This window comes from Ochotona curzoniae, unplaced genomic scaffold, assembly GCF_017591425.1.
Source record: "Ochotona curzoniae isolate NIBS_2020 unplaced genomic scaffold, NIBS_Ocur_1.0 scaffold_2453, whole genome shotgun sequence".
In the NCBI taxonomy this organism is placed as follows: domain Eukaryota; kingdom Metazoa; phylum Chordata; class Mammalia; order Lagomorpha; family Ochotonidae; genus Ochotona; species Ochotona curzoniae.
The window spans coordinates 31,833,989-31,847,024 of record NW_024467094.1 but is presented as its reverse complement, the minus strand read 5'-3'; the positions used below and the strand labels follow the sequence as shown (position 1 = coordinate 31,847,024).

The window sequence follows — 13,036 nt, the reverse complement described above, 5'->3', positions numbered from 1 at the left end:
GGGAGTGGAGACTGATCCAGCTTTATGAAGGGTAATTTGGCAGGATCCAATCAAGATTACTAATGTAATAAATCACTCATTCAGGAACTTCTATTCTAAGAGTGTATGGCAGCGAGAGGTCAGGATAGGTGTGAAATGCAGTAAGCATGCAGTTGCCCACTGCAATGGGGGGTGTCAGAGCCAAATATCAGAAGCAACTTAAACATGTTTCAGTAGGGAGTTGTGTAACCAAGTTACTGGTGCTGTGCACTACCAGGAAGAACTTCCTCAGCCCTGATGCGGAGTAAATGCTAAAGCACTTTGTGGGGGGAAACGATGCGAGGCCGTCTAATGGGACTTGAGCGCCAGGCCATTTCTGATGTTAGTACATTGCTATAGAGCCATCTGTGCTTGCTGGCTTTGACTGCCATGATTGTGGTGCCTGGCAAGCCCTCTGTGCTCAGTCCTGGAGTGTACAATGGGCCTGTCTTGCTTCATGACCCTTGCTGCTCTTTCAGTTGGGAAGGTGAGCAAGTGGAGTTCCAGGTCCAGCCAAATCCTGTCTTTCAAGTGGGAAAAGGATGGTATTGCCAGGGTAGACCATGCAAACAGTCCCCAGAAACTCCTGAGAAGAAGGTCCTCAAAGTGCTTACATCTTACACCAAAAGACAAAGGTGCTGCCAGGGGCTGGAAAACTTTGCAATTGCAAATGAGGAAACCAAAGGGGCAGACCCTGGCAGGAACAGGTGTGGCCAGTGCAGCATGCGCCTGAGCCTGAAGATACCACCAGCCAACTCAACTGTGTCACCAGGTGGGGCCCACACCACTTTTCTCCCTCTCTTCCTTTCCTAGTTCCTTCCCTAGGTTGGAGAGTCCTCTCTGGGGTGCAGGAAGAAGGTAGAAGAGGTTGAGCCACCTACTCATCTTCTCAGGGATCCAGCCCACCTTGCCCTCACTTGGGATTTGGGACCCTACAACAGTGGTTGTAGAAGATGACACCATCTTCTAGTTAGACTAAGCTCAGGGAGCTCCAGTTCCCTGTTCAGCCACCTAAAACGGGCTGGGGCAGCTCGCCCAAACCTTCCCCTAGCCACACATAGCCCTGTCCCCCTTTTCTCAGATGGGACACAAGTGCTGAGGAGCTGATCCCATGCACTGTCGGTTTCCTGTCCATCCCCATTCTTCAAGCTTCTGGACAGTCATGTCCACTTGTATTCCCTGTTTCTTTCTCAGACATCCATCACAGCCCCTGCGGGCAGTGTTGACGTTCACCCCATTACCTCCCCCTCTTTTGCCTGTACTCCCTTCCGCCAGGACCAGCACCATGAGGAAAGGGGGCTGTGCATGGCAGGCTGGGCTCCTCGCCATCGAGCCCCAGAGTAGGTGGCAAGCTGCAGCCATGTGTGGAGGCAACCCCCGAGTTGCCTGTGACAGGGTTGTGCCCTCCTTTACCTCCTGTTCTGTTGAGGTGGGGGGCCCCACACCTAGATTCCTATATGTATACTTCAATTAGAAAAGTCCTTTTCTGTAAAAAAAAAATAGTGGTGTGTCTGTATGCAACCATTAGTGTAAGGAACACAAATACATCTATACATATCAATCGATACATCCATTTAGCTGATGCCTCTGTAATAGCTAATGTCTATCAAACTGCATGTATATATACCCACTCACAAAATCATTACAGCCCTATGAGATTAGCATTGTTATCATATATGGGAAATTTGGGCACAAAAGGGTTGGTTGTGGGAGCAAAGCGGGGGGTGGGTGGGAGGGAAGAAAGCTGAAGGGCAGGCCTTGAGAAGGTAAGAGCTTTTTGCTGCGTGCTCTTAGTACCGATCCTACTCTTAGTACTGATCATACTAATTCCATTTAGTGAAATGAAATTCTGGCAACTGAGCAACTTTGGAGAGGAAAGAGATTAATTGGACTCATCCTTCTGGAGGTTCAAAGTCATGGCCCCAGCAGGGCTCTGGTGAGGGCCTCATGGCAGGCGACATCACCAACGGCAGGAGAGATGTCGTTGTCAAGGAGGAAGTCACAGAGATTCCTGGGTCAGGCTCAGGTTGTAAAAACAATGCACACCCTGGGAGTTACTCCTGGAGACCAGCATTTCCTTCCTGGGCAGAGGCCCCCGTGACTCAAGGACCGTCCATGAGGCCTCATGCCCTGACGTGAGGCCTTCCACCTCCCAAGATCCTCCGGGGACGATCAAGTCCCCAGAGAGGATATCGCCTGTTACAAAAGCAATCACCAACCTATGCATAAATGAAAGGATGTGTGTTTTGTGGACACACTTAGAGAAGCCATGTGTGGCCGTGGCATTATGGAAGAGACACTAGACCAAGAATGGGAGAATCTGGGATGGGATCAATCTGTTATAATCAAGTCCTCTACAGTCCTGGGTATTGTCTTCTGGGAGACACAGGTGTTTGGGTGATAGTTGGGATGGAACAAAATTCTATAAGCATTCCTCAGTGTACTGGAGAGCTCAAATCCCTCGAGAAACTGGAACACATGGATTCTTCAGGCTCCATGGGCACGTGTTCTAGTTGAAATAGGACGCAGGTTGCAGAATCTGTATTTCTCAAGAGCCTGCACCCGTAGGTAACTATGACATCAACCTGGATTGAGAAAACCTGATCCAGTGATTTTTCAGGAGTTCTTCCCAGCTCTGAGATGCCATATCCTGTGAAGTAAGTCTTGGCTGGCTTGTTAGGTTCAAGTAACATATTTGCCACCTGCAATCCCTTCTTTCTCTTATTCCCAGCCCTTCTAAACCTCCTTAGAGGTTGCCTTATATCCAGGCTCAGCAAAAAAAGGAAAGGGAAGTGAGTCAGGAAGGGCGGGCTCCATCCCTGATCCACTTCTGCACCCCTTTGGCTACTGTATTCCAGGAGGTGGAGCCGGGAGGAGTCCAAGCTATTATTGTCATTTCAGGAGGATTGACAGTCAAGCACAGTCCGACATGGAGATGAAGGGTTGAACCATCTCATGGTTTACACATGGACTTCAGGGATTCTAGATTCTTTCCAAAGGCATTTTACTCCCTGAGGTGCGGACTGTCAAATTCTGCGGGATAGTAACCAAGGCTGGTGCTCATACAACACTGCCGCGCAATGCCAGGTTCTGGCTCCTAGCCATGTCCCTCCCTTCCTCCCTTCGTTCCCCAGGGCTGGGGAAGTGCTCTGCCACTTGTGTCGAGAAACACGTGTGGGCTCATTTCACCACACAGCCTCTTGCAGTTTTATGATGAGTCTCTCTTCGTCTCACAAGTCAGTTATTACTCATGATTGATGCTCGCCTATCAAGCCCAAACAAATGTGCGGCACACTCCACATACCACCCTTCCTCCCACCAAATATTTGCCTTCCTCGCATGGGCGGGGATGAGGACAGCACTTCCCCTGGGAGGAGCCCGGTGAACAATGCCTCCTAAAGCAGTCCAATTCTGGCCTTGGCCATGGCAGAGGGATCCAGGGTGTCCACCATAAACTCTTTGCCCCCCCTTGAGGAATGAAGCCCACGGTCACATGGAGGGGTCTTGCTGCCAGAGGGCTGAGCCTGGAGCTCCCCTCTGGCTCCAGAGCCGGGATTAGTGGCTGACTTCCGCTTCCTCTCTTCCAGCTGGGCTAATGACAGGTCCTCTGGAAGATGCATTTTTCCCCCCCTCTGGACAAACAACAGTTGGGACGAGTGGGGCTCTTTTTACGAGTTGAGGTACTCAAGGCTGGAAAATAAACAGTCAGTTAATGAGATGTTCTTATGGCAACTGGCATAAATAATAACAAAGAACACATCCTGGCTCTGGCGCCCACACCCCCAGGTGAGGGGCTATAAAAGCGGCCGCCCTGGTGGCCACTGTCAGACTTGGGGAACCCCGGCCGCATTCTCGACCTGTGCGACCTGACCATCTGGGACCATGGGGTGCTGCCCAGGGGACTGCTTCAACTGCTGCACCCAGGAACAAGACTGCTGTGAGGAGTGTTGCTGCCAGCAAAACTGCTGTGGCTGCTGTGGCTCGTGCTGCGGTTGCTGCGGCTCGTGCTGTGGCTGCGGGGGCTCCAGCTGCGGGGGCTCCAGCTGCGGCGGTGGCTGCTGTGGATCTGGCTGTGGGGGCTGCGGGGGCTGCGGGGGCTGTGGAGGCGGCTGCTGTGGCTCCAGCTGCTGTGGTGGCTCCGGCTGCTGTGGTGGTGGCTCCGGCTGCTGTGGCCCCGTGTGCTGCCAGCCCACAGCTGTATGCGACACGAAATGAAGACCTTGTCTGCCCAGCCTCGAGGCTATCCCTGTGCAAGCCTCCATGAGCTCCAGATGGTGACAGACTTTGTTTCCAGAACCTTCCAAGCCCATCCCCAGTGTCCTGGCTTCCATGGGATCTGTAGAGGAGGACTGGCTTAAGGCTCTGGAGAACAGGTGCCATGTACTGGCAAGAAGCTAAAACTTGGTCCCAGCAGAGTGATTCCAGAAGCTCCAAGGGTGAATCCCCATGATTTGATTTGCATGAAGTTAACCACGGCGCCTTCGTAGTCAAGGTGTCATTGGACTGAGCCTTCTGCTGTTGTTGAGATTAAAAAAAAAAAAGATTGGTACCCCCTTTCCCCCCCACCGAATAAATTCGAGCATGCCGACATAACCTAAGCTGTTCTCTTGCTTCTTCCTTCAGCCCCTCCTGGAGACACAAGTTAGAACCTTGACCTGGCATCAGTACAAGAGTTTTAGCAATGCAGAATCCACCTCAGGGCTCATTAGAGCTGGAGATTCAGGGGGCATGGGGAGGGGGAAAGCCCACTGATAAACATACTTGAAGTGTACAGACAGAGGTGTGACCTGGGATTCTGTGTTTTGCCAAAGAACCTCACATAATTCTAACGCATGCACTGACGTTTGTGGGCTGGAAGCTGGAACCTGAAGCTCTCATTGGCTGCAGGAGAATCACTTGGCAGTAGGTTGTGGTTCCCGGGTCTCACCTGAGAGAGAGCCTAGGGACCCAGGAGTACACCGGGGCGGAGGGTGGGAGGAGGCTCTCCCAAACTCCTGGGTGGCTGCTGGGGCCCCAGTCAGTCCTGACCCAGGGCCTGACGTGTTTCTGCACTGTCGTCTGCACAGCCAGGGCAGTTGTTGGGTTTGATGAGAGTTCTGGTTGAGTTCTGGTGCAGGTTTTGGTTCTGAGTGGCAGTTCTTGTGCGGCTCAGTAGCTTCTCAGCCTCCTGCTTGGGCTCAGTCTTACTTCCTCAGGCTGAAGCTCCTTGTCCTGGATTCCCCAGGGAGGAGATTGGTGTGGGGAGTGAGCATCTACTGCCTGCATTCCCCCCAAGCCAGGTGTGCAGCTCCAGTGGGAGGCTGATCCTGCCTCTTGTGGGGGAATGCTGTCCAGCACATGTAAGTAAAACTGCTCCTGCCTGGAGGAACACCATTTATTTTATTCCGACAGAGTAATATTTCATTTTGCTGATGAAAGCAGTTCTCCTGAGAATATACTTACCAATGACCTCAGAGAATATGAAAGAAACATGTAGAAATCACAGCCAGTCCCCTTCATGCTCACCATGACTGACATGGCTCCTTCCAGATTCCTTACAAACTCACGTAGTGTGATGCTGCAAATAAATTTTGTCTTTTTAAAAAAGATTTATATATTTCAAAGGCCGAGTTATGTATAGAGAGAGACAGAGAGGGGGAAGCAGAGAGGAGAGAGAGAGTCAGAGAGAGCGTTTTCCCACCAGCTGGTGCATTCCCCAAATGGCTGCAACGATTTTGGCTGAGCCAGGCAGAAGCCAGGAGCCAGGAACTTCTCCCTGGTCTCTGGTGTGGGTACAGGGATCCAAACACTTTGCTTTCCCAGTTCAGTATCGGGGAGCTGGAGTAGAAGTGGAGCAGCTGGAACTCTGGGAAGCCAGAGGTGCAGGTGGTAGCTTACTTTACTGTGCAACATCATTGACCCCAATGTTTTCTTCAGCTTCATTTTTGTAAGTCAACTTTATTGAGATATAATTAACATATATGAAATGCTTTCTGGATTTGAATCTTTAGTTTGGTGAGGATTTATTTTTCTTTCTTTTTTTTTTTTTAAGATTTATTTATTCTTATTGCAAAGTCAGATACACAGAGAAGAGGAAAGACAGTGAGGAAGGTCTTCCATCCAATGATTCAATCCCCAAGTGACCACAATGGCCAGTACTGTGCCAATCCAAAGCCAGGAGCTAGGAACTTCCTCCGGGTCTCCCATGTGGATGCAGGGTCCCAAGGCTTTGGGCAATCCCTGACTGCTTTCTGAGGCTACAAGCAGGGAGCAGGATGGGAAGTGGAGCTGCTGGGATTAGAACTGGCACCCATATGGGATCCCGACATGTTCAAGGCAAGTACTTTAGTCACTAGGCCTTCACGCTGGGCCCTGGTGAGGATTTCTAAGCTTTTTTTTTTTTTTTTTTTTTATTCATTCAACATATTTTACCAATGTATCTTAATGGAACTGATAGCATATAAAAATAAATAGTCTAGTCACTAGTAAAAGAATTAATGAAATAACAACTACATTTGGTAGAGTTTCGTTAACTCGATAAATATGATCTTTCCTTCACAGTGCTCCCCTCCATTGTGAGGGCAAGGAGTCACCTGGAACTAAGACTGAAAAATCCACAATAAAACTGAAAAATAATAATGGCCATATTGATGGTTGAGTAGTTGCAGTTGTCACTACACAGCCCTACAAGCACCAGTAACAAACAGTCCATTTCCATATCATCTGAAGAAACACCTATTTCAGATTCAGAACGAACCATGCTAAGAAATGAGCTCTACATGTACCAGTCCCCTTCCAACATTTTTGCCCTTTGTCCTTAAGGGCAGCACTGGAAAGGCGTTACATTCCAGCCACTTCTTTGACAAGTTTTGTCATTTGTGACACTTCGGTCACGAAGCCAGTTTTTGAAACAGGTGTAGGATTTCTAAGCTTCTGTCATTGCCATTGCACATTGCCGTCTCCCAGTGTGCTCTATTTCCTCTCAGTCAGACTCTCCCCACCCAGACCCTTCTTTCCTTCTTTCTCTCTCTCTTTCTTTCTCTCTCTCTCTCTTCCTTCCTTCTTTCTTTCTTTCTTTCTTTCTTTCTTTCTTTCTTTCTTTCTTTCTTTCTTTCTTTCTTTCTTTCTTTCTTTCTTTCTCTCTCTCTCTTTCTTTCTTTCTTTCTTTCTCAAACAGATTTCTTCTTTGAAAGGTAGAGTAACAGAAACAGAGAGGAGGGAGGGAAGGAGAGAGACAGAGTGAGACAGAGATCCTCCATCTGCTGCTTCACTCCCCAGATGGCCACAGTAGCCAGGTCTGGGCCAGGTGAAGCCATGAACGAGGCATTCCATTCAGGTTTCTCATGTGGCCTGGAATTTGGAACATCTGCTGCTGCTTTCATGGGAGCACGAGCAAGAAGCTGGGTCAGATCAGAGTTGCTGGACCAGAGCTGGCTGCTCCTATAAGCGACACCTTGCTGTGTCACAATGCTGACCCCTCAATCTGTTATTTATGTCTTTATCTCAGATTTTCAGGAAAAAAATAATACAGCATGAACTCTTATTCCCTTAGCAGACATTTTGGGAGTTGTTGAATGTTGAGCACCCGTGGCAGCCATCATTTGTTTTTATTGAATAGTGTTTTCTTGTAAGGATAAGTTACATCGAAAATATGTTCACCTTCTGATGGCATTTGGCTTGTTATGAATAAACTTACTGTGAACGTCCATGAACGAGTTTGTGTGTGGGCATTTGATTTGATTTATTTGCCTTTCCCCATTTGTCAAAATTTCCCTATTTATTGGAAAATCAGAGTATCTGAGAGAGAGAGAGGCTGAGACACAGAGAGCGATCTTCAACCTCTCAATATGCTAATTTACTCCACAGATGGCTGTGATGGCTAAGGGTTGACCATGCTAAAGCCAGGAGCCAGGAGCTTCATCCAAGCCTCCCACGTGGATGGCAGGGGCCCAAATACTTGGGTCATCTTCCACTGATTTTCCCAGGGCATTAGCATGGAGCTGGGTCAGAAGTGGAGCAAAAAGAGCTCGAACAGCCTCTCATACAAATGCCAGCATTTCAGGCAGTGGCTTAGCTCACTGTGCCACAATGTCAGCCACAGTTTTCACTTATTTTGAAGAAATAACCTAGGCATTGGATGTCTGTGAAAAACTGTAAGTGAATATTTAGGTTCATAAAAAGCAACCAAGCTATTTTCCAGAGTGGCTTTATATTTTGTATTTCAACCAAAATGTCTGAGAGCTCCAATTGCTCTGTTGTTTTTGTTATCAATCTTTTTATTTTTAGCCATTCTAGCAGGTGTTACCTTATAGTATTTTCATTACTTGGTTTCCTTAAAAAAAATTGTATTGGTAGTGTCTTTTTTTGGAAAGAATCTGAGATTTGGGTCTGCTGTTGTTCAGGGTCAGGCTGGAAACTGCATCTTTAACATTCTGGCCAAGCCAGAAGCCAGAGCAGGAGTGTGACAGTGGGAGGCACCTGTTGGGAGGCTGGTGGAGCTTCATCGAGTGCTTGTGATTCAGAGCAGCTGATTCCTCTTGTTGTCCATGATCATGCCTCTTGCATGTACCAGTGGATGTAGCAATTTCTTTGAATGCCTGACATGGGGTTGCCCTTCTTTGCAATCCAGAGGTCCTCATTATTCCACCAGTAGGTACTCATTGTGCACCTCTGGTGTATCAAACAGCTCTGGGTCCTGTGTGTTACACATCAGCAATTAGACCACATCCTTGTCCTCTGGTGCCTCTCCAATGCTGACTGGTGATAAGGGCCACCAAGCAGAATAACACAGGGTTGGGGACTAGGGGAGAGTTGTTTGGGGCAATGACATTCCAGTATAGCTAATCGGGCTGTGTGTGTGTGTGTGATTTTTCTCTGATGAGAGAGTCTAGGAGGGGGCCACCTTCCCTTGGAATTCCATTGCTGGTGAAGCTGAGGAATAAGAGCTTTATCCATGACAGAGCTTTCGAAAATCCTCCCTCCCCACTGCTGGGGAGGTACAACTCCAAGACTGGCATTCCCTCATTCTAATCTTTCAGTTGGAACCACCAAAGCCTGTGGATTGTGTCTCTTCAAAATTTTGCAGATTACTCCAGTTCCAGTGTGTTGTCCAGTTCAGGTTATTACCAGCAAGCTTTTGCATCATTGTCCAAGGCCCCAGCAGCCTTTGTGCCTTCAGACTTGCCCTCTACCTAGCTTCCCTGGAGCCAGGGAGCAAGGGGGATCTTACTCAAGGGAAAACCTGATCTGTCTTGCTATTCCTCCCTATGTTTGGAAATAAAGCCCAACTTCTCAATCATGGGTCTCAAGGCCTTTTGTGGTCAAGCACCCCCTTCAGTTTCTTCTTGTCCCCATGTGCTTTTTGTCCTGGCTAAGTATTTTGCTCCCCCAAAGCACCCTGCCCTTGTCGCTGGTTCCCACAGTTCATCCTTTTCTTGCCCTCATCACCTCTCTTAATCTTTCCTCCTTGAGTGTTGTGCAGTGGCATCATGTTGCTTGGGAAGGTCCCCTCTAAGATCCACGAAATCCCATTGGTTCCTCTTGGGTGCCCTCAGAGCACCCCATCATCTCTCTGCTGCAGTACTCGCTGGTTTACTAGAATCATCCAGGAGTGTGTCTGTCTCTTTTCTGGACTTGAGCTCCTTGTGGACAGAACTGCAAGTCTTTACATACTCCTCACCAAGAACTCCGTGTTGACTGAGCTGCATGGATGAACAAAAGAGAAACTGAGCAAGTGAGTGAGCACAACAAGCAACACGTGCAGCAAGGTGGGGAGCAAAAGCACAGTGTCTCTGCTTTTCCAAGGGAGCCTGTCTCTTGCATAGGTGATGAAAGAACGTAGCTGAGGCATGCTAGCCCCTTTGCTGAGCAAAGATGTGGGGCTGTGTGATTTAGAAACCAAGGGCTCATTTTTTTCATGCCATTTCTAACAATGACAAAGCTGGTTTTCTTGTTCATCACATCTTTAGTATATGGCTGGTGAAGCGAGCATCAGCACGTCTTTGAAAGACAACCTTAAGTAACACTTGTCTTTTCACCCTTTTGGTTGTGAAAGCCTCTTTATTTTAGGGGCATTCATAGCCTCAAATGTAAGAACTCCTGGATGTGTGGATATGGGTGGAAGGAAGTGGAGAGGCTGGGCCAAGCACTTTCCAGGGACAGGGGGAGCAGAGTGTCTACGGCAGAGCTGTCCACAGAGCAAAAGGGCAGTAACACAGGCTAAGACGATGATGTGTGGCTTTGACTAAGCATCCTGAGAAGGGTCAGTTTAGACTACCAGTGGGGAGAAGGGACAGTGGCCTTGGATGATGATGGGGTGGGTTTCTGTGACCTTCAGCAAGTGTTGCAAATTTTCCAATTCCTCATTCCTAGTTTTTTTTTTTTTTCCTTTACCTGCACTGGGGAAAAACAATCTCTGACTCATGGGATTGCTGATCATTTCAAATCAGGTTATTGTTGTGGATGGCATTTACATCCAGCCTCAGTATCCCCTCCTCACTGAGTTCATTACTGCTTTCCAGGAGTTCCTGCATGGCTTTGTGGCATTACCATCACACTCCTGTGTTGCTGAGCTTACCTGCATGCTTGTCTGCCTCCCACAAGAGTGAGACCTGTGAGATGAGTTCAGAAGACTTCTTCTTGCAAGCATCTCCTGTGCTTGACCTAGGGTCTGGGATATAAGACTGGAAGGTAGATAAATGACAAGTTATGTTCTTTCCTTGTTCATGATGCTAGGAAACAGGGCTCACCCAGCTAGGAAGTGATGATGCTTATTCCAACACTACCTGTAGTTCCGAAAAGTCCAAATTTAGCAAGCCACTCAACAAACAGCTTCTTAATGGGTAGCTAAACAGCCTCCAGATCAACAAACACTGGTGTAATAAGATGTTCCTCTGCAAAGTAGCCCAAGCAGCCATGAGGAAAAGATGCAGGGACCCAAACAGCACGTGCTGGGGATGGGGGTATAAAGGTGAGGGCCCCGGAGAGCTGTCACAGTCAGCCCGCCACCTCTCCGTGCTCACAAGGAAGAAGAGCCAGTTCCACCATGCCTGGCAGCTGCTGTTCTAGGAAGTGTCCCTCCGTGCCAGCCATCTCTCTCTGCTCCACCGAGGTGAGCTGTGGGGGACCCATCTGCTTGCCCAGCTCCTGCCAGAGCCAGACATGGCAGCTGGTGACTTGTGAAGACAACTGTGGGTCATCCAGCTGTGATTCCCAGTGCGGTCAGCCTTCCTGCTCCATGAGTAGCAGCTGTGCCCAGCCTGTGTGCTGTGAGGCCACCCTTTGCCAGCCTGCCTGCTCCGAGAACAGCTGCTGCCAGCCCATGTGCTGTGAGGCCACCCTTTGCGAGCCTGCTTGCTCCGTGAGCAGCTGCTGCCAGCCTGTGTGCTGTGAAGCCACTTCCTGCCAACCAGTCCTCTGTGTGCCTACTTCCTGCCAGCCCATCCTTTGCAAGCCCAGTTGCTGCCAGCCCCTCATCTGTGAGCCCAGCTGCTGTCCAACTCTCTGCACCGTGTCAAGTTCCTGCCAACCGTTGCTCTGTGAGCCTGCTTGCTGCCAGCCAGTGTGCCCAACTCCCAGCTGCTGCCCATCTGTCTGTTCTCAGGGCAGCAGCTGCCAGCCTGTCTGCTGTGATCCCAGTCCTTGTGAGCCACCTTGCTCAGAGCCCAGCGTCTGTCAACCAGCCACCTGTGTGGCCCTGGTCTGTGAGCCTGTTTGTCTCCGCCCCGTCTGCTGTGTTCCCAGCCCTTGTGAGCCTCCTTGTGCCTCTAGCACTTGCCAAGAGCCCCCGTGTTGTGTCACCAGCATCTGCCAACCCGTCTGCCCTGAGCCCAGTCCCTGCTCACCTTGTGTCTGTGTGCCTAGTCCTTGCCAACCCACCTGCTACGTAGTCAAGCGCTGTCATTCTGTCTGCTGTGAGCCGGTTTCCTGCCCCTCTTCCTCCTGCCAACCTCTGTGTGGCCGTCCGGGATCCTCTGCCTCTGCCACTTGCCAACCAACCTGCGCTCGAACCTTCTACATACCCAGCTCTTGCAAGCAGCCTTGTGGCACTTCCTTTGCTTACCGCCCTATTTGCCGCCCCATCTGCCGCCCCATCTGCTCTGGACCCTTTGCTTACAGACAGCCCTACCTGACATCTATTTCCTACCGTCCTGCCTGCTACCGCCCCTGCTACTCCATCCTGCGACGCCCCGCCTGCTTCACTTCCTACTCCTACCGCCCTGTCTGCTCTCGCCAGCCGTGCACCGACTCCGACTCCTGTAAGCGAGATTGCAAGAAGTCCACCTCCAGCCAACCCGACTGCGCTGACTCAACCCCCTGCAAGACTGAAGTCTCTGAAGAGAGTCCTTGCCAGCCCACGGAGGCCAAACCCACCACCCCAAACACCCGTGAGGCTGCAGCCCCTCAGCCTGCTGCCAGCAAGCCTGCTGCCGGAAAGCCTGCCAATCGCTGAGCTGGCTCCTGCCCAGCAACTGCTGCAAAGCCAGCCCCTAGCTAGCTCACAACGACTTAGCACGAATCTGTTTCTCTCTGCATGATCACTTATTATTTGCTTATGCCTCAGAGCACTCTTTGGAAATATCGATGTCCCAATGGTTCAGTGAAGGCTTCCGGGGTCTTAGTTGAGAGTGGAAGTATTAGGGATTCTTTACTTCTGCTGCTATTAAGCTGAGAAGAGCTACTTGGTCACACGATCAGGCTCTTTCCTGTCATCTGACACTTCCTGTCCTAATATACCTGCTCTGTTGTGGGTTGTGCTTGTATGCCTTGGGGACTTTCTCAGCGAGATATATTTGACTCTAATAAAAGTGGCTAAGTTGAAGTTACATGGTGTTTTCATGTCTTCTCTTTAATGCCACCATCTTATCAGTTACTATGTTTTTGAGAGTAACTCCATCCATGCATCCATCTGGCATTATTAGATAGTTGTTAGGTGCTAGTAATGAAAAGGTGAAGTTCTCCATCCCTGCTCAGACGGGGAATGAATCGATATAGGGCACTATGACCTCAGCAAGGTAAAGTGGGGGAGCAACCAGGGGAG

General features: G+C 49.7%; 2 protein-coding genes across 2 annotated transcripts; both read left to right on the top strand.

Annotated features, from left to right (window-relative positions):
* Nucleotides 1-3,900: 3,900 nt before the first annotated feature.
* Nucleotides 3,901-4,233, top strand: LOC121169877 (keratin-associated protein 17-1). The gene has a single exon (XM_041000672.1). It carries the CDS (start codon nucleotides 3,901-3,903, stop codon nucleotides 4,231-4,233), a length of 333 nt encoding a protein of 110 aa, XP_040856606.1.
* Nucleotides 4,234-11,041: 6,808 nt separating this feature from the next.
* Nucleotides 11,042-12,448, top strand: LOC121170378 (keratin-associated protein 16-1). Its single transcript, XM_041001517.1, has one exon. The coding sequence runs from the start codon at nucleotides 11,042-11,044 to the stop codon at nucleotides 12,446-12,448; it is 1,407 nt and encodes a 468-aa protein (XP_040857451.1).
* Nucleotides 12,449-13,036: the final 588 nt, after the last annotated feature.